At 33.9% G+C, this 27,929-nt stretch overlaps 1 protein-coding gene across 1 annotated transcript in view; it reads left to right on the top strand.

The window, feature by feature from the left end:
• LOC124365773 overlaps positions 1 to 27,929 on the top strand; it is a 128,125-nt gene that overhangs the window by 68,196 nt on the left and 32,000 nt on the right. Inside the window, exons 3-6 of the mRNA XM_046821780.1 lie at positions 13,093 to 13,190; positions 17,426 to 17,563; positions 18,268 to 18,393; positions 18,548 to 18,781. Of these exons, the coding sequence (XP_046677736.1) occupies positions 13,093 to 13,190; positions 17,426 to 17,563; positions 18,268 to 18,393; positions 18,548 to 18,781 (596 nt within the window). The remainder of the gene's footprint in view (positions 1 to 13,092; positions 13,191 to 17,425; positions 17,564 to 18,267; positions 18,394 to 18,547; positions 18,782 to 27,929) is intronic.

Below are 27,929 nucleotides of genomic sequence, written 5' to 3'. Positions count from 1 at the left end.
CATTTATATTATAATTTTATTTTTTATAGTAACTTATTAGTAGAAAACACGTCTACTTTAAAATTGTTGTAAAATATTCAATAATGACATTGAGAACATAACAATATAATTATATATCAATAAATTATGTTATTGTTATTTGTGCTTATCGTATACATTAACGCCATTTTCAAACGTTTTAATATCTTACAAGCCTCGTAAGGACAGTTAATTATATAATTACAATTTGCATATAAATACAGCTCTTCAAAAATTCAGAATGGCCTTCATCTTGAATGCTTACAAGTCACTGAACAATTTAGACAGGTCAAACAAACCTCGTTTTGAACAGATTCTGATAGTTTAAACTATATTGTTTTAGCTCATAACCCAGGTATGCATTTTGCATAAGTTCAAAATGACTTTGAATACAAAGCGTATAGTACTGTTTTATAATCAAACAATAAAATAACAAAAAGTTTGATATTTTTTATGAATATCCGGAACACAATATCTAAAAACTGTTTAGATGTGTGCGAATTGTAGGTTTAATAAAATACTCGTACAAGTGTAAAACTGATTCAGGTTTAATATTGTTCTTTTGAAACGAACATATGTTAAAGACGCCATTTTTAACGTTCCATCGCACTGGGACGACTTAAAAATCCATTCTGTGTTAATAATTTTATTTTCAATTAATAAAATAGCGATTATAAAAGCCTCCTAAACTATTATAATGTAAGTGCTTATTCAATCACAATCTGCAATAAAGTTCAATGCTTGTAAAATCGTAACAAACCCATTGCCAACACAATGGAAGCTTATAAACGATGCCATCTTAAACTGCAACATACTACAGACAAACACACAATTCCTTGGCTCAAAATAGGTGTTTACATTGTGACCATTGTTGTGTTGCACAATACAAAACCTCTAAATACTGTACACTTGGCTTTCCCAACCCCAAACAAAGTTGTCTTCAGCTAATGCATTGTCTTGGGAAAAGATTTGTCAATTACCAGATATACCTCAAGTGGAAACCTGCCAAACAAATGATTGTTTGCTAAATGATAACAGATGACTTATTATAATTGAGTTACTTTCTTCATTGTTTTTACTGCAGCCCCATTCCCCTTATGGAAATATATTTAACTTCATGTCATATTCAATTAAAAGCGAATTGCATATATATCAAGCAATAGCAAAAGCAATAGCATTATATATCATTATATGCTAAAAATATCAGTTTATCTCGTCAAATTACAATTCTTAGCTCAAAACAGGTGTTTTCATTTTTAATAATGAACTTTCACAGTAAACTCTTGTGGGTTTAAAAAACAAATAATGTAGGATAGACAATCTATGCAATATATTTTTATTAGGTCGCAACTCTTCAGAAATCATAGTTTATTAATATAGCATTGATATGTAATTGATTATTATTATTTCTAAATATATTAAATAAGTCTTGCAATGTATAATTTATTATTGATTTTGCAATATTAAAACCTGTTTAATAAAATCCTTTAATAAAATCCACCACTAAATATATAAAATTCCCTACAAATACACTGTATAGCTCTTTACGTTATATGTATGGTTGCATTTATAACCTGAGATAAGATATTAAATCAGATCATAAATATTTTAAGGGCAGTCCGACCTCCATAAGAACATAATGTTAACTTGGGAACCTATATCTCTGTAATGGTTATAGATAGAGTCCTGATTTTTTATTTTACTTATAAATAGCTTATAATCTAGGTCTTATCATGAGGTTTTTAAATTTGAAAAAAAAAAATTAAAAAGTTATAATTTTTTTTATAAATTTATTGTTTTTTTAACTAACTTTTTTATAAGTAAAAATGTTTACTGTGCCTCATTGACAAGAGATATTTATAAATTCCCATGAGGGGAACTAGGCAATAGTAAAGTAGAATACTGTATAAAAATTTGACTGGGGTAGGCCTAGTAGTTTTTGAGTTATAGGGCCCCAAAGTTAAAAAATAACAAGTTTCGGCAAATTCAAGAAAAAGCAAGAAGGTAAGCATATTTTGGACTCATACCTTGGTTTAATGATGGCCTGCACTGTAGGAAGGGTTGTCTGGATCCTCTGCTTCTTGATACAGATCCTCCAGCTTCCTTTTGGCTAAAGTCCTTGATTGCCTGATTTTTTTTCAATTGTCGGTAGCCGCTTTATCTGCTTTGCGAATCCGCTGGGTGTCGAGACGTTTTAAAGCTAACCGCATATTCAGTCCTGGTTCTAGCCCAATGTGCTCTAAAACTTTCACTTTGGAGCTGTACCCATCATTGAATGATAGGACTGCCTCATAGACCACCTAGCCTAAGAGCACCTAGTGTAACAAAGGTGCGTTTAGGGAGCCGAGCCCAAATGACATTATTCATAGACTCATTAGGATTTTGAGATTTTCCTTTGGAGACATTTTTGAGTAGTTCTAGGCTGCACAAAGATTTAAAAATAGGTTTGATTGCTTTCATTAGAACAGGTGAGAGGTGAAAATGCTGGCTGTGGTCATATTTAGTTTTTTCTTTGGCGGCTTTGTTATACTTACACCATGTGTCTTCGGTGTCTGGGCATAAAATATGTAAAGGCGTATCGTTAGTAGACTGAACATGACAGTACAACGCCCAAACTGCTCGCCTCATGGCTTCCACGCTGTGTGTATTCCTACGGATGGCTAGTCCATAGTATATTTGGATTTGTTGGATCGCCTCTTCCCTGTTAGCCTACCTTTCCCAGAAAGAGATTTTCCGTCAGAAAGCTTCAAGCCTTTTATTTTTCATGATAAAGTCCCTTATTCTTGTCCCCATCCTCTTCTGGACGTGTCCTACACATTTCCAACTTCTGAATGGACACATCTGGGCCCTATGGTGCTTCTGCCACAACGGCTGCTGCATTAGCCATTGGAGTCACCATCTCCAAGGTACTCCACATAGCGAACACCGTATTTAGTCTCGGATCTTTTGAAACATTGCAGTCGCACCTTCAGCTTCCATTACCTCCACTGCTACCTACATAATTTGCCTTGCATATTTCTATGTGTTGGTTGCTTGTTCTCTGAGGGCAGTTTACAGTATTTTGACATTGAATAAATATCTATTACTTTACCCGTATCTGCTGAAGTAATTGTGACAACGCCATTTAGCGAGGTGTGGCCTCGCTTTTGCCAGCTTCCGTCAACCGCAACACATAAGTCATTAGAATTTCCATTTTTCAATAACTGCTTCTGTCACTGCTCTCTTCATAGAGTTTTCACACACACTTTCTACATGGCTGGACAAAAACTGTTCATGTTGATTGAACTTGCTGGGGCGGAGCGGGTAAATTCATCATGCCGCAAAGAGTTTGGGGCAGCAGTATAGCCCTTTCCTATTACACGCAAGCCGTATACTAACCTTAGGTTCAAGTCATAGTAGCATTGTGAACTTTTGCTTGGTGCTGCCTCAAATAGGCCTAGGCCTAATATCTGTTGCTTTGGGACAGTTGTCAAAAGCTTTTGTCATGCCACAGCTACAGGGAGACGGAAATTTGTACTGCGAGCCCTGCTAATGGTTTTCGACTAAATGATAGGTTGCCATGACAAACCCTACACACTGCAACATCTTTCAAAACTGATTCTAGCTGTACAATGTTTACTATGTCATACTGTAAGGTATCAGTTGAATTATCATAGCAGGCTAGGTTAGGGCTCAATTTCTCATTGGATGTGGAAACAACTTGGGTGTTCTAGGCCTATCCTCTTCATTACCTGAAGTTACTACTGTTTTCTTGCTACGAACAACAGTCTTCTTCTTGTAACATAGTTTCTTAGTTCCTACTCTCTTCTTATTACCCATTTTAATCTACATTCAATTACAATAAACTCCTTTACAAATAAAAACAACAGGGGAAAACTTGCAAATCACAAAACACAGTATTTCAAAACTTCACAATAAACCTCCAACATAAAATAATAACAACAGATGACATCTGTCATATTGCTGACAGTGTGTGATATCAGCTAAAACCAGACTAAAAGCAAAACAGTACCAACATAACAAAACCAATTAATATCTATTTTTTATAGATTGTTGTTTACTATAAGGCAGTGGTGCTCAACGCCAAACAACAGTTGCAAGCCTTTATATATATATTTTTTATATAAGGTTAATATTATAGTAATAAGGTATATTATATACCATTTTAAAGAGAAAATTTCTAAAGAATATTAATAAATAAAAAAACCAAAATTCCCCAAAAAAAAAAATTTTTTTTCATGTCAGACTGCCCTTAAACGCTGTACCTAAAGGGCGATTTTTTTGGCGCCTTCAATAATAAAATACTAACTTTGCAGTGCTTTGCTGTATCCAAATTGCCGGTGAACGCCTGGGTAAATAATTCTAAGACTAACAGCAAAGATTGTCTTGTCTGTGTACGGTGTACTTGTATTCCTTGCTCAAACGTAGAGTTTATATTCCTGAAAATGAGGTTACGCTACCTATACAACAAACTTTATTACAAATACTTATGCATACAGTCTTCAGTAGAATCGTGCTAAATATACTTTTCGAAATATTAGGTAGTTTCATTAATATATAATGTATTTAGTTTGGAAAGATCACTCTAAAGCATTTTTAAGAAGCATGTCAGAATGTTTACAATAAGCATTAACTTGAATTAGTGCCGACTACTGTTTTATTTTTTTAGGTCGGTGGTTGTAGTTGTTCTGTAGTTGTGTAATGTTCTTAGCTGTTTGTGCTAAACTGTTAATTATTTGAGAACAGTTTTCATCGTCATGAAGTTTAATTAAAATGTTGTCAAACAACAGTTTAGGTAGTCAATTATTAAATTCATGTAAGGTGTTGTGAAAACATTAGTTGATTAAACTGTTTATCAGATCAGCTGCATACATAGTATAGTGTGAACTACTTTGCCCATACTTTGTCAAACGTTTCAACATTTGGCTGAATAGAGGAATACGATGGAATTAAGAGCTCACAATAAGCATATTATTTTATTTTACTACACAAGTTACAACATATAGTATTGAAACAATAATAATTAAATTACCAACAGGATAAAGTATTGAAATGCACAAAAATCCAAAAGTGAAAATACAAATTATTGAAACAAAGGTAATTAAATGGCTAAAAATGATAATACAATTCTGAAGTTTACACAAATCAGAACACAAAATATTAAAACACAGTTATCTAAATGACTAACCGAATAAAAATTACTGAAATGCACACAGAGTTGAAACACAAAGCGTTGAAACACAGTTAACTAAATGACTAAAGGAATAAAAACTACTGAAACCCACACAAGTTGAAACGCAGTTAACTAAATGACTTACCCAATAAAAACTGTTGAGTTAGACACAATTTGAAACACAAACGAATTGTAAATTAATAACCAAATTATTGACACGATCTTAAACACAATTTTTTCCTAAAATGTTTGAACATTCTGTTTCCAGAAAACAGTTTTAAACTTTACTAAACTGTTGTTTTTTTTTTTTTTCGGTACGTCAGCGTTGTTTCAAGCTGTAATACAAACACCACTAAAATATTCGCATTATCTGACGCATCAGCTGATCTAGTTGTCGACTGCTATTTGTCAGATAATTTGAGGTTAGACCAACATTCCTTCATAAATCGTCATACTATTCTTCTAGACTGTAGCTTCCGCTTTGATTTATGAACAAAATATGCAGGTTATGAATATGAAAACTCATATTGTGTTAGTTCCTCTCGTCACTAGTTCCTGAGAATATTCAAATCAATGTGGCCCACAGGAGTATTACACCTTGAGAAAGCTCGCTATCGCCCGTTCCGCATTCATCGTGATTCTGTGAACAATGCTTTAAAACAGTTTTATATACTGACTGAAAATTAATAATTGTACACATTACAATAATTATAAAAAGTAGTTATAAAAAGAAAGTAAAAATGTTACTTAAACTGTGGTTGTAAGGTTTGATTCTTCTTAATGACTTGTGTTGTGACATAGTCAGCTGGTCAACAATGGATCTTTCCACACCAGCTGTTAATTAGCATACAGGGGCGCACATTGATTATGATAATTTTCGGAGAACTAGAAGGGAGTGCAGAGACCTCACCCACACGTGCTATTCAGAATACATCAGTAAGGTTGAAAATGGTATTCCTAGAGATATTAAGTCCTTTTGGTCTCATGTTGGTAGCCTTAAAAGTTCTCCTAACGTTCCGACACACATGACTTTAGACAAAAAGGAAGCTACTGATCCTACTGGCAAGTGTGATTTGTTTGCTCGGTATTTTTCTTCAGTATTTAGTGATAGTACAGTTCCTATTCCTAGATTTGATTATGGTTGGAACCAAACATTATCCAGCTGTTCAATAACAACCTTGGATGTCCAACAGACCCTCGAATCACTGGATGCCAGGAAGAGTGCTGGGCCGGATGATATACCACCACTAGTTCTAAAACAGTGTGCTCCAATACTTGCAGTTCATTTAACAATTCTCTTCAGGCCTCTACTTGCTTCTGGAGTCTTTCCATCTAACTTGAAGCAGAGCTATGTAATCCCAATATTTAAGTCTGGAGATAGAGGGAACATAAGAGACTATAGACCCATTGTGATACAGTCTGCTCTCGCTAAGGTGTTTGAAAGTATCATCTTGAACAATATATATTCTCAACTCAAGAGTCGCATCTGTTTGGAGCAACATGGTTTCTTGAAGGGCCGCTCTACCACAACCAATCTACTGATGTTTCAGGAATATATAATGTCAGCTTTTGCAAATTCCTCACAGGTAGATTGCATATATCTAGACTTTAGCAAAGCATTTGATAAGATTAATCACAGTCTACTTATATCAAAGCTTGAAGGCTATGGCATTTGGGGACCTTTGCTTCGTTGGATGAGTAGCTATTTGCGGGAACGTACTCTTATAGTCAAGTACGATGGAGGTACGTCCTTGCCATTCTCTGTCCCCTCAGGTGTACCACAGGGATCTCATCTGGGCCCACTGCTTTTTAACCTGTTTATTAATGATATTTCTAGTGCAATATCATCGAAGTTTCTTCTGTTTGCTGATGATATTAAGGTTTTCAGCAGGGTTACATCTCCTCATGACCAAGAGGAACTCCAACATTCCCTTGACAGGATAAGTAACTGGTGCAGAGTAAATGCTATGGAGCTTAATATAGCCAAATGTCTTGTCATCAGCTACACTCGAAACAACACAGCCAGGCCCTTAGACTACTCTCTAAATGGATCCCCTCTTAAGGTAGTGGACAGAGTCAGGGACCTCGGAGTTATTATGACACCCTCCCTAAGCCCTTACGAACACATAATGCATGTTACAAATAAGGCCTCTTCTATGCTTGGGTTTATTGCCCGAACCTGCAAAGACTTCAGATCCCCCTCTACATTGGCTATCCTCTATAAGACTCTTGTGCGTCCTTTGTTGGAGTACTGTTCCGTTGTTTGGTCTCAAGCAGGCCACATTGTGCTGCTGAACAGAGTGCAGGTGCGTTGCTTAAGACTTCTTGGAGTCAAACTGGGATATAATTATCTTGCAACCCCCGTCGCTGAGATTGAGATGCTATATGGAATGCAACCTCTCCAGGAAAGAAGAAAATATATTGATATTTTATTCCTGTACAGGCTGGTGAACGGCTTCCTCGACTGCCCTCATCTAGTGTCGGATATAGACTTCTCTATACCAAGAGGTACCCGCTCTAAGACACTTTTCTGCAGAAGATTTAGGCCCACATATTATGCATCAAACCATGGAATATGCAGACTTCTAAAACTGGGTAGTGAGGCAGCGCACATAGATTTTTTTCACGATTCAAAATACACCCTGAAAAACAAATTATTAAATGTAAACACCTAACACATGCTTAATACAGATCCACTTACAATAACAGCTATGATTGTATTAATTATTGATAGTATATTGTTGAGTTCCAAATTTTATTAATGTTATAGCATTGGTCAACTATTTATTTATCGTTGCTGTTACTGTATTGTTATTATTCCTTGTTATTTATTGTTGTTTTTGTTATTCATATTTATAGTATATCACTCTGTTATTGCCTATGTTGTTCAAGTTAGAGCTTACATAAGACTGTGTATATTGATTATGATTTGTCATCTTGATTGCTAAGTATTTGATTTGTTGAATTAATTTTGTAAAAATGGTGGAACCGTTCGAAATAAATAAATAAATTACAGTTGACTAAACAAACACTAAACTAACCTCAGTATCAAAATGGCTAGTGTGCAAGAAAAAGCAAGGTGTGTTCTTTGGTTTCATGAAAGCAGATCTGTAATAACTGTTCAAAGAAGGTTTCGTTTAGAGTATGGCCGCAATCCTTCGAGTAACAATTCTATAAAACGCTGGTATAGGCAGTTTGAACAGACGGGAAGTGTCCAACATAGAAAAGGTGCTGGTAGACCTCCAGTTTCTGAAGCTATTGTTGATCAAGTAAGAGAATTGTTTACGAGGAGCCCTGGTAAGTCTACTCGGCGTACAAGTTTGGAATTAGGATTACCTCGATCAACAGTCTTAAAATTTTGCACAAACACCTTAAGCTCCATCCATACAAAATTCAGTTATTACATGAACTAAAACCTAACGATAAACCTCGACGCTACGATTTTGCTGTTAGTTTACTTGACCTCGAAGAACAAACAATAAACATTGGAGAAAGCAATTTCTTGAAAAAAAGTAATTTTTTCTGATGAAGCAACCTTTCATGTTTCTGGTAAGGTGAATAGACACAATTGTAGGATTTGGAACTGAAAATCCTCATAATGTTCGAGAACAAGAAAGAGACAGCCCTAAAATAAACGTTTGGTGTGCATTGGCTATAGATGAAGTGATAGGACCCTTTTTCTTCGCAGAACCGACAGTCACTAAAAAGGTATACCTCGACATGCTTGAACTTTTTGCAATACCGCAAATTGAGCATAGACAACCAAATGTTTACTGGCAGCAAGATGGTGCCCCTCCACACTGGGATAAGATAGTACGTGACTACCTAAATGACACGTTTCCTGGTCGTTGGATTGGACGGGATAGTCCAATTCCTTGGCCTCCACGTTCCCCAGACATTACACCCTTAGACTTTTTTTTGTGGGGCTATGTCAAGGACAGAGTCTTCGCCAAAAAAGTTCAAGATATTGAGGAACTCAAGAATAGAGTTCGAGAGGTTATTGGTAGCATAACTCCAGCAATGCTCAGAAACACATGGTGTGAGGTTGAATTTAGACTACAGACTTTGCGTGCAAACCTCGGAGAGCACGTGGAATTAGTTTAATTTCCTTGTAAAAGTATGAATAACAGTAATCTTTTTGTCCTTCATTGGTAATAAAACTGTTTTAAATTTGCTATTTAATAAAACAATTTCCATGTTTTTAAGTTGATTGGTTATTTATTTATTCAATCTTAAAATGTGTACAATAATTTATAACCACCCTGTATAATCATATTTTTTAACTGCTACACTACTACTTACTTTTAGCATTTTGTTAGTTTGTTTGTTAATAAATAACATTATAAATAAAATAATTTTATTTGTAGGACCCAAGTATTACATTTTAATAGCTCCTAGTGTTTTTCTCTTTCCTGCTGTGTAAAATTTACTACTATAAGTAGTTAATTAAAATAATACAAATAAACAGTAAATATACATCTTTATGCTATAAAGGAAGTAAAGATCCTGTCCCAATAATTATACAATTGTAATAAATTTACTGAATACCCAATCTTAATTTAAAATGTCAATAGGTCAATTAATAATTTAAGTCAGAAAGGAAAGGACATTGATAAGATAGGAGTAGATGATTAAATTTACAATTTAATAAAACAATTCCCATGTTTTTAAGTTGATTGGTTATTTATTTATTCAATCTTAAAATGTGTACAATAATTTATAACCACCCTGTACTACCAGAATAACTTGAATAATTAATAGCATAGTAATAATAATAATAACATATCAACAGTGTTTTAAAAATAAATAATATATAACAATAATATAATAATAAATAATATAATAACAACGATATAAAATACATAATATTATAACAATATAAAATAAATAATTATTTGAATAGCAATAACAGCAGTCAATAATTTGAAAAATTATAAATAATTTGATAACAATAACATAACAACAGTTAAAAAATGAAGCAATCACATAACAATATCTAAAAAAAATTATATAACTATAATAATACACTATTTTTACAAAATAAATTAATAAATAACAGCATGTTAAGTTGTGAAAATGAGATTAAGGAGACCCAACAAGGGATCCAAGGATCTTGGAATTTTGTTGATGTGTCCAAAAAAATTTGTTTTGGTAAAAAGTACAATCAGAGTAGTAATGAATGACCTTTAATCCAGCAACTGTACAAGTAATCTTTGAAATTGGCTAATTGTAACTCTATGGACAATAATTTATGCATCTTATCAATTTTAAGATAAAAATAAAAGAAAATACTATAATTTAATTCAGTACTGGAAGGCCTACATGGGCAAACCTGCCTAGGCATAGGCCTAGTTGTGTCTAGCTGCCTGCATTAAAATTGCAAAAAAAGGTTGAGAAATTTAAATAAAAGGGGAAAAAAGAATAAAAACACCTATGTTCGTTGCTTTTTGAAATTTTCTATGTAAATATTGATTTGGGTTGAAGTGGGGACAATTATAAATTTTGTAAATAGAATTATATGGTACCTGCCATAGTTTAAATATATTATAGAAATATAAAAGATTACATTAACAAGATAGAGGAACTATTAAAAATCTGTAGTGTACGTACCCTACATACATGATGACGTTTTTTACGACATAAGGAGTCAAGACGGGTAGGGTACGATAAGCGGACCCGGTTTTTTATATTGAAAAATATAGAAGTCATCGATACCAAATATTCGCATCTCAAATCCTAGACTATCAATCGATATAAAAGTACCTATAGTCCTCGATAACAATCATATGTTTTAAATTAAAATATGAATTTAATATTTACAGTGATCAAACAAATTATTATAACCAAAATTAGGAAAACTGAAGACGAACATATTTACTCCTCTCACAGTTACAGTTGTTTCTTTTCCACAAATTTCACATAATGGGTTTTTCGGTACGAGTCCAACATGTTGAAGCCAGGAAAAAGCAACGTCTTGTAGTTTTATAAAATTGACTGCCATTTTTAATAATCAGAATTACTTATGTAAAATTGATATATTATCCTACGTGTATTATTTTAGAGAGTTTACAGCTGTTGATATAGATTATTTAAGTTAATAGTTCAAAATAATTAATCAGTATCGATTGATTATATCGATGGTTATGATTAAGTAATATCGTTTGCCAATTTCGATATAAAAAACCGGATCCGCTTATCGTACCCTACCCCAAGACAGAATAAATTGATATTCTGCAACGTATTCAATCAAGGCATTCTTGACCAAAGGACTAATCATATTAGGTGAGCAAGTGATCCCCCGCCACCACTCGACCCTTCCTCCAGCCACCACCACTTGCCTAACCCCAATTATTGTAAACAACTTGCCAGTGTGTCACCCCACAACTCTCTGTCTATCTGTTTACACTTCCTCTTTGTGGTGGAATTTACACCGGAAATTCCCTATCTTGTTGCCTGGCTTGGTTGTGATCTTGCATTGGGTTGTTCCAGGTGAATCAATTGTTTAGTCTTTTTTATTTCAAAAATAATTTAGAAAAAATTGTTTTTATTATATTAATGCTGTTTCAGCTTTCAATAACTGTTTACGAATAAACATTACATTAGTCAAATTCTAAGATCTATTTTGTGATTCATATGCATCCACGAAAAACGTTACGTGTTATAATGTTGTTAATGGAAAATTGTGTTTTGAGAAATATAAATTGTTTTGATTAAATCTTTCTGTTGTTTAGTTTGATATATTTTTACCTTTTTTTACTTTTACGTTTGCTTAACCAATTGTGTTTTAGAGTTTGGACACTTATGGTACGATGTGCAATCGATTTTAGATTGGATAATATTTGTTTAATGTTAAATTCTTTGCTCTTTTAAATAACTTCCCTGAATACAGAAAAGTTGAAAAAATATCTTGATCACTGAAAATTACAGATGTTCAAAGTTGGAAATGTAGGCACTTTGTAATCAGGCACAAATATAAATGGCTGAAGATAAAAATGTGAAATGTTAACAGCATGTGTATGAGCTAGCTTCTGGGAATGTTTTTTTTTTTTTTTTTTTTTTTTTTTTTTTTTTTTTTTTTTTTTTTTTTTTTTTTAATTCTGTTAAGGTAAAATAATTTGAAATTACACAATTTTATTGAATTATTTTCATTAAAAAAATTCATTTCCTCAAGTTATAAACGATTTAAAAAAAACATGTCTGACTGTCTAACAAACATTTAAACAATAAGTCGAACATTCTCTAGCTCTTTGAGATGAACGAGGTAAATGCTGAAAAAATTTAGTCCTGAAGTCAATAACTTCTGTGCAGCCTTTAGATATGACTTTTCATGTAGAGCTATTAAACTAGAGTATTTAACCAGACGTCCAGTTTAAATATAGCATTTTTTGTAATGAAAGAAGAAGGTTATTTGTGTTTTAGAAGACTGTGTTTGTTCTTCCAATATAAGATATATTTTCTGAGGCCAGAGAAATCATAAGTAAGGCTGTATTGCATCTCATTAACTTATTTATATTATAATCCACCTACAATTTTATTTCATCTCTGAAGTTTCTATACAACTATACAGTAATTTCAGGTGTGAAAATTGTAAATATAATTGGAGCAAAAACAGAACCCTAAGGAGTCCCATATTTTTTTATATGTATGAATCTGGTCTCTTTTTTAATTATGTAGACTTAAAAAAACCGTCCCTTATCATAGAATTTAAAAACAATGGAAGAAGAAGAGTAGGGTTTATAACATTTTAACACAAGATCTTTCCTCCAAAAAGTATTCTACACTGCTGAGATATCTACATCGGAGAGAACTTCTAAGAAGAAGAACGACTCCTGAAATGCCTCTCTGACTAGATTATTTACTACAACACAAGAATATGCCTCCTAATGCTCATGTTCTTGCAGGTTACGATCGCTACGGAGCTCGGCAAGGTGGTGACCCATATCCAGATCGAGAGGTCAGAGGTTGCCTTCTACATCCATACTAATGGCAGCATGCTAAGGTGAGTATTCCAGGGTTGTCCCACTTAAGTACCTTAAACATCAACAGGTTTGCTCTCACGTGGTTCTTCGGCATTGTCTTTTAAGGACTTTTATAAATGGATTAAGTCATGACATTTGTTGAAATTGAGGATTTCATAGGAAATGTAGGATATGGTAAGGAAATGTAACTAAATTTGCTTAGAGAGAATTTAAAACTTTTTGAAGCCAACTGAATGTTTTTTGTATGTATATTTTTAACGATAAGACTAACTGTCATATATTCACATTTTATCTTCAATTGAAAACATTACTTAAGATACAACGGAGTGTGAAAAGATCCAACAGAACATGACAAAAGAGTTACCGCTCCGACAGACAGAACTTTGAACTTTGATATTTTTGAACTTTTGATATAAAAATCAATAGGGTTCTTCCTTGGACCAGGAAGGGGTAAATTTAGAGGGGGTCAAGCCAAATTTTGGGGCCTCTCCTAAAATATTCAAATTTACGATGCAAAATAGTGAATTTTGCACAAAGTTGTTACGTCTTTGAATAGGTTGTATTGACGATTGATATTTGTGCCTCATATTTGTGGAGGCACTGCTTTAGTAGGCTGTGCAAGATTAATAATTAAAATTGATTATACTTATGTTGTAATGAATTTTTTTTAACACCTTTATTGTCTGCAAAACACAGTACAGATATTTTTTTGTAGTGGACAGAAAGTAAGGCAAGTTCAGTAAACCACTCATTCCCCATTTTGTTTCTTAAAATTTTCATGACCTGTTTCAATGTTTAAAACAATATTTCAGCAGTATGTGTTAGTAATACTGAATTATTTATATAATAATAATCGTTTGCTAAAGAATTAATTAGACAAATTTGAAAATTTGGGGCGGGTGTCCGGACCCCCTCGCTGGCTGCATCCTTGATAGTGTATAACTTCGAAATTGATAATTTTACTATTTAGGGCTTCTATAATAGATAAATTGTTAAAACATGAAACACAGTTCCATTTAAACATACTCTTTTATTTACTGAAAAGCATTTCAGTAGTTAGTTATGTCGTGATCACGGTAGTCAACCTCAGTATAAATAGTTTTATGTATTTAATATGTTATATTTTTTAAATTCTTTACTCTAGCATAAACATAATTTTTAGGTGTTATGTTATGTTAGTTATGTCGTGATCACGGTACTCAACCTCAGTATAAATAGTTTTATGTATTTAATATGTTATATTTTTTAAATTCTTTACTCTAGCATAAACATAATGTTTAAGTGTTATGTTCCCATTGATATTTTCGATTTTTATAGTTTAACTCTCATTTGTAAGCAGCATGACTACATTAGATGAAACTATTAAATAGCTCTAACCTTAATTAGTGTTGAAGAATCAATTGCTTATATATTCCAACAATGTATCAACTATATATAAAAGAACGTATAATAATTGAAGAACTTCACATTTATCTACCCTTTTTCAAAAAGATCATTATCTTTTCTGAGAACACATCTTGAAATTTCAAACAGACACAATTTTAAAGATTTGAAATTACAAACACATCATATATATTTCGGGGGATTTAATACCCCGAAATATAGAAGTGAAAAATAGTTCTTTTCTTTTCTTCTATTCAACACAGTGATTAGTAAGTAAGCCATTTGGCAGATACGAAAATCGACAAACACATCATATAGGAATTGTCGGAAAACATTTTTCTTTACTAATTATTTATGGAGTAACAGTTACAGTTTATGACTGCGACGACTAATATCAATTAAATTTAGAAGACAAAATACGTGTGACTGTGGCAGGCGCGGCTCCAGGGGGGGGGCCACGGGGCTTTTGCCCCCCCCCCGAGAATCAGGCTCGGATGGCAAAAATTAGGCATTTTACGCGGGAGACTTAGGACCTAGAACAGAGAGCGCCAAAGCGCGTGGCGGTCGCGCGGTGTTCAATAATGTTCGATGAAACAAACGGACATATCACACAAATCTCAATTGAGTCTAGTCATCAGATACGTTACAAGTGCAGGGCAGGTCCACGAAAGCTTCGTAGGATTCATTGACACATTTGACGACATTTTTAGAAACAGAGAAAAAAAACAGAATGAAGCAGAACAGGATGATGAACAGGAAGAAGAACGAAGAGAACCTGCAACTGAAAACAAAGTTAACAGGGGGAGCAATAGGGCTTATCGCTATACGCATGCTGCAGAAGCTACGACTGAACCTTGACAAATGCATTGGAATTGCAACAGATAAACTGCTCTGTAATGGTTTCAGAGTTGAAGGGTGCGGTGCAAGAGATACAGAAGTATGCGAGAAACGCCCTTCGCACTCCCTGCTTCAGTCACAAATTAAACTTGTCCCTTTCGAAGTCAAATCAAGTTATCAGCATTAGAAATGCCATCGGAAACGATGAAGAGCTGTGTGACTTTTTTTGATGACTCTCCTAAGAGAAATACGGTTTTGAAAACTAAGCTGGGTCATCAACTGTCAGGTCTTTGCGAGACAAGGTGGATTGAGCGCCATGATGGTGTTCTACAGTACACAGTGGATTTGCCTAAAGTTATCGAGTGTCTGGATGAAATCAGCGAATGGGCCGATACGTCTTCATCTAGTATGGCTGTCCAGCTCCCGCGCAGCATTGACAGACCCCTTTTTTTTCCTTGTGGCTGTTTTCTGTCTTAGTGATGTTCTCGCGACCACCTTGCCTGTCAGTAAACTGTTACAGAAGTCCTCACTCACTTTGGACGTAGCGACGTCAGAAATATCTAACCTTGTGTCGGTTTTGTCTTCGCGCCGTGAGAATAATGTTGAGCACTTCAAAGGCATCTGGAAGAAAATCGAAGACATGACCAAAATTCTTGATGTCGTCATTCGAATTCCAAGAAGATGTATCCGTCAAGGATTCCGAGATAACTATTCAACGGACTCACCGCAAGAGTACTTCCGTCTAGCCGTCTTCAATCCTCTCCTTGACTTCATTGTGATGGACCTTAAAGACCGATTTCCACCCGAAGTAATACAAGTATTCAATTTACCTTGGCTTCTACCAGAGAATATGCTAAGTTCTGCGGCTGACTTGGACCTAAAACAAAAAGCCACACAGTTTTGAAGACTCATTTTTTTTCATTGTTGCCTTGCAGTAGTCCTGAAATGGCAAAACTGCAGCTCAGCGCCGAATTGGAATTATGGTACAGTAAGTGGTCGAGAGGGGATCCAAACAACTTACCAAAGTCCAAAGTCATCTGCAGATGTTCTTCAATCTTGCGATAAGGAGGCATACCAGTTAATTAACCACCTCTTAGTTATTTTGACTACCCTCCCTGTGAGCAACGCAACCCCAGAAAGGTCATTTTCAGGATTGAGGCGTCTTAAGGACGTGGCTAAGAAGCACAATGCGCCAAGACCGCTTAACTGGATTGGCCCTCATGCTTACGCACAGAGATGTTAATGTAGATATTGAAAAAGTAAATAGATAGATTTGCTAAGACGAGAGGTGGTAAGCATCGGCTAGAATTTGCTTTGGATTAATTAAGCTTGACAGTGTAGTAGTAGAAATTGGAAATTCGATATGTTATGTTTTTAGAATTGTTCATGAATAAAATACTCTTATTGCACTGTACCATTAATGTGCCCTCATTTTTCTTCGTGTAAACACTTCCCCATTCCCTGTTTCTCATTTCACGATTTTTTTTTTGGGTTTTATTGCCCCTGTAAGTAGGCAACCTGCAACGGTTTGCCCCCCCCGAGAAGTCATTCTGGAGCCGCGCCTGGACTGTGGTGTAAACACTAAACTCACAAAGAGAATGAAAAACCCTTTGTAGACCAACCAGATACTTAGACTGTTAGACAACTTAACCACACCCAGTGCTGCACCCAGAAATATTGTCTGGGGGATGTCCGGAACATCAGTCAGTCCGGGGTATAGAAACCTCCTGTATCAGAAGGAGGGCCCAGGAGTTGTAAAGTTTAAACTTTTATATATTTGATCATGATTGATTTCAAAGTTCCAACATAAATGTTTTTGAAAATAGACTATTAGGCGATCGATTATTTTGAAATAAAATGCTCTTGGGGGGGACAGGTCCCGTTTGTCCACCCCCCTCAGTGTGCCCCTGACCATGCACATGACGATGGTCTTATAAGTTTTAAGTTGATTGTATTTACATTATATATATTTTACTTTCAGAAACATGATTCCACTTTATAAAATCTTATCAATGCTGATATTTCTGTTACGCAGAGGCAACCTGAGTGAAAGGTTCGCCAAGACCGACCATGCTCTGGATGAAATGATAGATTGGCCACCTTTCATATCCAAGGACCCTGAAATAGAGTCCATGTCCAAGGAGAAACTAAAGGAGAGGCTAGAGAGCTACAGGTATAAATGTATTCCATCGTATTAATTATTTAACTGTACAAAGATTAGACTGATTTATATGCTCCTTTTCCAAATGTTCAGCTCTTATTCACTGTTAGGGGATACTCCTGCCTTCTTCCTGTAATATTCCCATAGTTCGACTTCAGTGACTGTGACTTGTGAAGCCAATGCCATTACGTTCCTCACCTCCGTTCATTCTGATCTAACTTTACTCTTGCACAGACTTGTATTTAATAATTCATCCTGGACAGTTTTGTACATTATTCACTGTAGATTTAATTCTTTAAATCCTTATCTTTTCATCTCTCTTGCACTTGTGTGTTAGATCGTCTGTAACCATAGAGTAACAAATAAAAAGTAAACAAGAATCCCGTTGTTTTTTTTAATGCAATTGTTCTAATAAATCAGAATGTCTTACCTTAAATCTAGTTTATTGGTTTGAGAATCAAGTAGTAAAGAGTAAAGTGAATGATGACACAACTATTACGTTAAGACTATAAAGAACGTTACAATATGCATCATTTGATGCATAGTTTGATTACAAGTTTTTGTTACACTCTCTGTAATATAAGACTGTATTTCTATATTCATAAACTTTTAAAACAAAATCAAATAAAGCTTACTCCAACCAAAATGGGTTGTTACAGACCTATATTCGGTGCTTTCTGTCTTTCGATCTATTCTTTAATGTGTTTTTTGTTCAGGAGAAAGATTGACTCCGAGGAGAGCAGCATGAAGGACATGTTAAAGTGGTACAACTCACTCAATGCTGCCATGCTGAACCATCTGACAGCGCAGATTAAAGAAACCGACAACAGTGGGGTCTGGAGGTAAAATAGAGAAAAGTTCCAAAAACAAACTTTCAAAAGCCAATCCGTTTCGAAACAGCTCTATCAGGGAGAAATTACCAATATTTTGTAGACATTTTTGACTGAACCCTTCTAAAATTTGGTATTTGCCACTTACAATCTCTGTTGGTTGCAGGTTATTGATTGCATTCAAAAATCTTCTGAGGAGCATAGAAAATTTTGGAATCTCTATGGCCTACGGTATTAACTATTTCGGAGCTGGTGTGCTTCCCAACAGCAGCTACATACAGTTTGTAAAACACTCGTTCATTGCGCAAGACGTCCTCAACACGACGTTCAACTACGTCCCTCAACTCAGGAAAACGTACTACGACCTCAATGTTACCATGATGAAAGAGATCGAAGTCATGTAAGCTAACGTTTGACTATTCATTAGAATAGACGAAACATCGGTTTGATCAGTTCTATAACTACGATTGACAATTATTTATTTATTGGCTGATACTGGTTTGATACTTTTTCCCTCGCAAACAGTATAAGAGGATTTACTATTCATTTCAGACTCACACATAAAACAGTGGATTATGCAAAATATTCATTCGTAAGTATGATTACGTGTGTTGGAAAACCTTGGTCAAACAAACGGATATCTTGATCAAAATCACCTAAATTTTTATGTTGAGTTTGATAACCTTGATGAAATTTTGTGTAATACAACAATATTAAAACTATGGCATGACACTATAAGGATAGTCTGATTCTGAAAGGATTTCGCTTATTTAATTTATAAATATTTAAAGAGGACCCTTGGATTGTTTGTATACTTATAGTGGAATTTCCAATCCCAGAAAAAACAATGATTATGATATAAATGTAAACTTTTTCAACAAGGCTCTTGTGGGATTTGGTTAATTTTTAGATATTTGTAGTTCATAAAATGGTCAAAACTGCATAAACCACATTTAAATTAAAGTTACTGCAAATTGGTTTTGTATATAAATGCTATTCATCCATGCTAGTTCCGACTTTGAGTTATAGAATTCTCTGGTACTGTGAAAACAACAAAATACAATATATCAGACAATAATTACTAATAACTCTTATGAGGAACATTAGTAAAAAGAAGGACACTTTTTCCATATTTTATATATCTGTTTTAAAGGATGTAAAGATTAGAAGATGTCAAATAAACTAAACAACTTCTAATTAGAGGAAAAGAATCGAGGTAATGTATTTATAAACAGAGAAATCAGTTAACAGTGGAGAAAGTAAAAATACTCTCAATGGGTGGGTCCGTGAGGACCGAATCCGCCAGGGCCGAATAGTGAAATTTTCCGCCAAGACCGAAAACGAAACTTTCCGTCAGCTCCGAAAATAATCCGCCAAGGTCGAAAAATGGACTTTCCGTCAGCTCCGAATTCTAACGTAAACATTCCTATAACCTCGTATACTTATTCGTAGAGTCCGCCAGCTCCGAAATAAGATATTGTCCGTGAGATCCGAATATGTAATATTCCGTTAACACCGAATCCTATAGGGACGAAAGCAGTTGCAATCCAGTAAGGCCGATAAAACTCAATCGTCCGATAGGGCCGAAACTGAAGCATTCCGTCAGCGCCGAATTATAGCAGGAGCAGTCCGTTAGCTCCGAATAAATACGTAACAGTCCGCCAACTCCGAATTGGGATTTTTCCGCCAAGTCCGAATCTGATTCTTTCCGCGAACGTCGAATATTGGACTCGCCCCCAAGCGGAGAGGTATGCGCGCAGTCGGTGAAATGGGAGGAGCTTAGTGGCGAGTCCGCCCAGGCCAGGGGGAATCACAGGGGGTCCCCCAATCACAGTGTTCCGGTTCACGAGCTCCTCATGCAGCGGCATAATGAGGTGATCGCAACCGGCGGAGAGAATGAGTGGTGATGGAGGGGCCCCTCTAGTGGTGGGAATAATCGAATGAAAATAACTGGTTAGTTCGGTTATTTTATTTTAACCGATTAGTCGGTTATTTTTGCTGCATCCAGTTAAATTAGTCTATAGACTAATTTTTCTATAAGTTAACTGGTTGTGAAGACTTAGTCTATATTTGAATTAATCGTTGATTCTGATCGGTTATTTTAAATTAGTCTTTAGATAAGTTTTTCTACCGACTAATTTTTCTATAAGTTAACTGGTTGTGAAGACTTAGTCTATATTTGAATTAATCGTTGATTCTGATCGGTTATTTTAAATCAGTCTTTAGACTAGTTTTTCTACCGACTAATTTTTCTATAAGTTAACTGATTGTGCAGACTTAGTCTGTACTTGAATTAGTCGTTGATTCTGATCGGTTATTTTAAATTAGTCTTTAGATTAGTTTTTCTACCGAATAATTTTCTGCAAGTTAACTGGTTGTGCAGACAGTCTATACTTGAATTGCTCGTTTATTATAATAAGTTATTTTTATTACTGAAATATCGTTCTTTAGCGATTAACTTTCGGTTAACTTTGGTGATTCGTAATTAAAATAAATTATAATTTTGCAATTTGAACGGTAATTATTTTGTAGTGTTATAAATGATATATGATAATATAACTTTTTAAAATGTTATGACTATAACGTATGCACAGAAAAAAGTAATAATACAATTACAGAATTTCGTTTTCAATTACGGTTCTGCCAGTGCGGGTTTGCTTGGAATTTTTTGATTGTATATTCAGGTCCGAACTCAGACCGGGTTTTCGTACAATTTCTTCCGGAGCCAGTCACACGTCTATATGAAGGGACTGTGTCTGGTGGGGGGACACGACGGGGCCCGACCGAATATCTTTACCAGGGCTCGCCAAAGCTAAGTACGGCCGTGAGTAAATTGGCCGCGCCGCGCCGCGTACCTGTCTCAACAGGAATGGTTCATTCCCCCACCACCCCATCCCTAAACTGTGGATAGAATTTAAAAGGTAATCGGTTATTCATTCGACTAAAATAACCGATTAACGACAAAAATAACTGACTGGTTAGTCGGTTATAAAATCCATTCGGTTATCCCATCACTTCGTACAGGTCAGACTGCGGCGGGCTCCGCAACAGGAAGGTTCATTGTTCTCTCGCTCCATTGTAGAGAAGAATGTTATGTGATACATATAAATGACTCAATTAGTCCATCAATGAGTACAATTTGAATGGTATTTATTCTACGTCATAATTATGTTGGAAAAGTGAACGACATTTTAAGAAATAATTTTAAAACTCACATGGAGCATGAATATTGTATGAACATATTTAGAATAGAATAGAATTCAGAATAGAATATATTTATTTTTCGAAAGTAATTACAATCAATCACAACTAAAATAATCTGGTGCAAAATTATCAAAAAAGATGGTAATAATATTAATTCACATAATATAGTCTTAAATTTGACTGCAATTAAACTATACAATATCACAAATTATCATAATTAAAAGAATAAAAATACTATATATAAGTTTAAATGCAACACACATATTCTAGTATATATCCAATATATATTTACTTTCAAAAACATAGGGCCTCTAAGGCAAAGCCTGTGTAGAGGTTCCTTCTCCAAGATTAAACATTTTGCGCTACAAAGATTTTTATATTTTATTTAACTACATAAATTCCCACTAAATAAATGCATTGTGGCAATATAACTTCAACAAACCTAGCCGCTTAGAATAATGTTTGTTTCTTTACGATATAGATTTAACACAAATTAAACTTGTATATTAATAATGTGATCAATATTATCTTTTTTTTAAAGCCAAAACTTCAATTTTTTGCAAACAACTTAGCATTTGTACAATTTGCAATGCTTTTCGGAATAATATTAAAAATTCTAGGACCCATAAAACAATAACTTTTTGTAAAAAATGTCAAATTTGGCTTGGGTACTTCCAAACGTTCTTTACACCTTTACACATTTAATAACATCAAGTGTAGTCACATTTTCCTTCATCAATAAGTATAATCCTCATTATCATTATATTTCCACTACAATTATTAATGTACGTAAAATTTAGTTTTAGGAATTTGTGTTGAGTCTACACAGTCAATTCCTTGGTAATACGAGTAAAATACCTTGGTAAAATATAATTCCTCGTATATGCATCATATTTTCATTAGCACATCAACTTTATAGGCATATAGTTAATCGTTTGTTTACATGTGGCCTGTAGTTAATAGTTAGTTAATCTCATTGTAGTTCTAGTATGGGCCGGGTATTTATAGAATACTAGCTGTTACCCGCGGCTTCGCACGCAATCTTAGAACCAAAGTCCTTATATTACTTAGTAAAAGCAATTATGATGTAGGCTAATATGATGGAAGTCCTATAAAAATTTTAATTTGTAGGCATACATCAGGTAGATATTATTTAAGTTCATGGTAAATAGTATCAGAGTTTAACTCAATTATTAAATCATGTTTGGCACATGTGGGAGCATTTCTGGTTAAAATTAATTATGTACATAACGTCACAGCTGAATCTGCCTTGTCATCCCGATCAAGAAAAGACAAATCTCAGATCATACAGGTCTCGGAAACTTACTTCGGTCAAAAAGCGTATATTTCTAGTCCTTGTCATATATTTCAGGTCTAAGATATTTCCAGTACCATAGTTGAGTTTGCCTTGTTGTTCTGACGAAGAAGAAAAAGAATATATATATATATAATATCTAATATATGTTAGTAATATATTAACATATATTAAAGCATTATTTGATGTTTCAACTGATTTTCCTCAAAAAGGTTGAAAGAAGTTTAACCCTTTTAATTTTATAAAATATTAGGTATACAGTGCTTGGTCAGTAGTGAAATGCAGATAACATAGACAAAAGGTACATTGTAAAATGCACAATGGCACTGGAAATATCTTAGACTAAAAGAAGATTGCAAGTTCCGAATGTGGAAATTTTTTGACCGAAATAAGTTTTTTGAGACCTACATCGTAACTTATATTATAAATGCGAAAGTGAGTTTGTTTGTATATTAACATATAGGCCTATTCGTATTCCAAATTATGAAAATCCTCATCTTGGTCTCTGAAGTTGTATTGCAGCAAGGAAATGTATTCAAAGACCTGTTAAATGTAATGTAATGTGTGTAATGTATGTTTTGTGTAAACATAGTTTGCTGACGGTAGATACAATCATAGGTTTAACTATATAGTTTAACCACTATTTTCAATTTGGTTACATTTATAGGCTTGAAAACGTACTGAGAGCTTCATAGTAGCATCACTTATCTCTACATTTTCTGCAACCGCTGTTTAGCACTGAGTAAGAAAATATCCAGATAAGATAATAACAGTTTTTGTGAAAATAAACTCTAAATTTTAGCAAATGTTAATTTATTCTGTGCTTGGTCAGTACTGTGACGCTAATATAAAGGACAGAGTCACTATCTAACTTACTATAAGCTTAAATAAAGTTGGTTGTAAAACCCATCTTAGTTGTCTTGAGAGAAGCTTTTCCCTGCCCTGTATACATATTTTCTTGATCGGGATAGAAGACAAAATTGTGGAAGAAAAGAATGCTAATCAACATTAATTTATAATGGCCATATTTAATGTTACGATATTACACTTTTGACAGATTTTCTTTATCGTGGCAACAAGGCATACTACATCGGCGTCGGAAATATAATTCACTCGAACAAGAAGTACTCGTGCACAAATAAAAAGCATACGAAATTGCAAGGCAATCCGTGAGTAACTTCTAGTGATATGATACATTCTATAATAATAATTATTCATTTCAACTTCTTTTTCATGAAGGATACCTCCAGGAAACTATATATTTTTTTACACCTTCATAAATTATATGTTTTGCAATACTACAACCAAAGAAAATTAAATTTACTTTTCATTTTATTAGCGTGTTAGTACTTAAATAGTTTAACCTGTGAATCCGTTTTTTATATACTTACCGTGAAAACTTATTATTCGATGCAATTCATCTATTGACATTATTTTGATCAAGTAACAGGATTCGCGGAGGTTGCATAAAAAATTGCTATTCTATGTCTCAGTTCATTCTTAAGATGCACTGTGCACAATCAGACAAACAATCGTACAAAATAGAGTTTGAAACTAAAATTACCTATAATAAAACTCAGTCTTGTATAAATGAAGTTTCATGCAAAATTTTAAACCTTCATATGAGGTCTTTCTTGGCATATCTTCCAGATAATACATTCAAATTTTTGTTCATTAAATTGGGTTTCATATCGGTGTTAAAATCATAAAATTCTACACACTAATTCACTATTAATTTACATATGTGTTGGGATAGTTAGGTTACATGCGTTAATATGTTAATGAGTTTATTTTTGAAATTTATTTATGTTGATACTGTCTCGTTTTTATCACGGTTGCCCAATGTAGTCTAAACATTTAGCCAAATCCCATGGAGTGACATGTACCATAATTTAACTTTAATTAATTTAATTTAGCTTTATGGTACAGTTTTAAGTTTGTAGGTTAGTTCGTTTTCGTGCGGACAGATATACAGACAGACAGACAAACTTACGAATTAAATTTGTTTAATCCCACAAGTTACAGGCCTCGTTAGAGCAGTCAGTGAAATGTGAATTATTATACTCTATTTAACTTTTTGTTTGTGCACTAATCTATATACACATACAATTTAGAGATATAACGTACCGAAATGGACTCTTTAATTATTGATTTAGTATAATTACACTGAAAAGATACATATACTTATATAATCACTGGTGGTGACTTTTGTACAGTTTATTGATGACAAATCTATAGTTGAACCATTCCTGTTTTGTAAAGATCTCCCTGATACAACAAAAGGACAAGACATTTTTAATTTAGTTGATAAGTTCTTTGAAAATTCCAAAATATTATGGCAGTCCTGTTTAAGTGTCCCATTTATGGGTGGGCACTTCACAGGCTTTCTAACGTTAGCAAAACAGAAAAAACACAGATATAGTTTATACACATTGTTTCCTACATAGAGAAACTCTGATTGCCATATCTTTGGCTTCTGGAATAAAAGTAGTACTCGACAGGTGTGTAAAGTTGACATACACAAAATAGCTTACCCACATTTTTCATATTATTCGTTAGTTCTTCGTAAGTTCCTGTTAGTTCTCACAAAAGTTTCGTTAGTTTAGCAATATTAAAAACTTTACAGCCTTAATTCAATGTGTCACCATAAAAATTAGCCTACCCAGATTAAATAATACGTTTTCAAAATTCATATCGTCAGTCCCTCGTTATTTTTCGTTACTTCAGCAATAATATCTATTTTACAGCCCTAATTTAATGGCTAGTCATACTTCACACCGTGAAAAAGTGGCGAAACAAGATTAATGGGTAATTAGATTGTAGTAACATCGATGCAAAATGCATTCCAGACAACATACATTTTTGGTAGGTTTTGTTACGTTTGTCATTCACCACCTTTGTTTTATATTTAACGAAATATTAAGAACCCTTAAGTTTTCATTTCTGGCAATTTGGCCCACGCAAAATAGCCCATTCACTTACAACTGGTTGGATCCTTAGTATACGTTAGTTTTGCTATTCCCGAAGTTCTTTATGTTGTTATTGTAACGCCTTTGTTATTATAACATAAACGCTATAAAATTAAAATTAAAATTAAATTAATTGGTTTGAACAAAATATTGCTTGTCATAGAAAATAGGTATTGTGAAATATTATGGTGGCTTGATAATTGAAATATTAAATTGTCCTATTTAAACATTATTGTAGTTGCAATATTAATAAATACATATAACAAATGAGTTTTGGGATATTATTTTATTAAATAATAAACAAACATTATAATCCAAAGGAAGTATCATCTGTAATTTACAATTTTAATGAGCAAAATAATATTTTTGCCCTGAACTATCCTCCCGAAGACTAGACTAAAGTTTGAACAGGCTATTATCATTAAATATGAAAGATTTTTGTTGATAAGTCTGCTTCGGAATTTATTCTTAAAGAAGTTCATGTTAGAAAATGCTGCTTTCAAACATACGTCAACCCATACAAAGTAAGAAGTTTCAAGGCTAGTTTTCTGGATATTTATTAAGACAAAGTAGACGTTTTATCCAAAAGTATTGACATTACACTTTCTCTTTTTGATGTTTAACAAATGTATTTTCTTGGAAATCGATCATTTCTATCTTGAGAGCAACTTTATTACTCCCGAAAATATTTGCACCTTCATTGCTCCATTCATCAACAGAATCCAGAGAGTAAATGTTACTAAGGATGTCGACAACAATCTCAATTTTCTTGAAATCTGTGAATTTGTTTTCAAATTCCTTTTTAAGGTCCTTAATGAACGTTTTGTATTGGCCGACGTCAAGCTTGTTGTCACTACTGATTATTTTTTAATTAGGGAAGTGCAGGCGTTCATTTTCAGGATCAATGTTAAAAAGATTTAGTTTGTGTTTTGGTAGAATAAAATCATTTTTATTTGAAAGGATAGTTATATAATTCCGAATATTACATATTGGCTAAGGATGACTCTTGTAAAATTACTGTTGAAGCACAATTCATTATATTTGTACGTTTTTTGGATAAAATTAGAGAAAATTTTGTTGATGAGCTATTAGTTATTTTGTTGTTAATAGGAAAAACCCAGGGAAATACATAATCGAAGCGGTAATGGATTATTTCGTTAAATATGAGTTACATTTTAAAAAGCTTTTATCACTAACTACCGACGGTGCACCAGCGATTATTGGGTCAAAAACGACTAGTTCACCTACTAAAAATCAATGGAAAAGTAATGAAAATTTCTTTTCCAACCACTATATCATTCAGCATACTGCGCTTTTCTTCAAACGCAATCCTATTCTTGAGAGAATAATGCAAGAAATTATTTAAATAACAAACTGTCTTCGTGCAATACATCGTGAATTGAAAATATTTCTTTATGAAGTAGACGCTTAAGATGACGTTCTGTTGTTGCAAAATAATGTGTGGTTAAAAGGTTGAAAGCAAAGACTGCATTTTACAACGATTCTTTACCATTTTAGAAGACGAAGACATTTCTTTTCAATATTGATCAGATATCAACCATCACCTACTTAAGTTTTCTTGGCAATAAAGAATAAACACATCCATTGCTTTCTTATCAGATATTCTTTAACAATTCAATAATCTGAACTTTAACTTAAAGGCAAAGAAAAGCTTGCATGGCAGTTCCTGACAAAAGTAAAAAGCTTTTTGCATCAATATTGAAAAGAAATGTCTTCGTCTTCTAAAATGGTAAAGAATCGTTGTAAAATGCAGTCTTTGCTTTCAACCTTTTAACCACACATTATTTTGCAACAACAGAACGTCATCTTAAGCGTCTACTTCATAAAGAAATATTTTCAATTCACGATGTATTGCACGAAGACAGTTTGTTATTTAAATAATTTCTTGCATTATTCTCTCAAGAATAGGATTGCGTTTGAAGAAAAGCGCAGTATGCTGAATGATATAGTGGTTGGAAAAGAAATTTTCATTACTTTTCCATTGATTTTTAGTAGGTGAACTAGTCGTTTTTGACCCAATAATCGCTGGTGCACCGTCG

The sequence above is a fragment of the Homalodisca vitripennis genome, chromosome 7 (assembly GCF_021130785.1).
Source record: "Homalodisca vitripennis isolate AUS2020 chromosome 7, UT_GWSS_2.1, whole genome shotgun sequence".
Taxonomy (NCBI): domain Eukaryota; kingdom Metazoa; phylum Arthropoda; class Insecta; order Hemiptera; family Cicadellidae; genus Homalodisca; species Homalodisca vitripennis.
The sequence above is the reverse complement of the archived record's forward strand: the minus strand, read 5'-3'. Positions and strand labels throughout refer to the sequence as shown.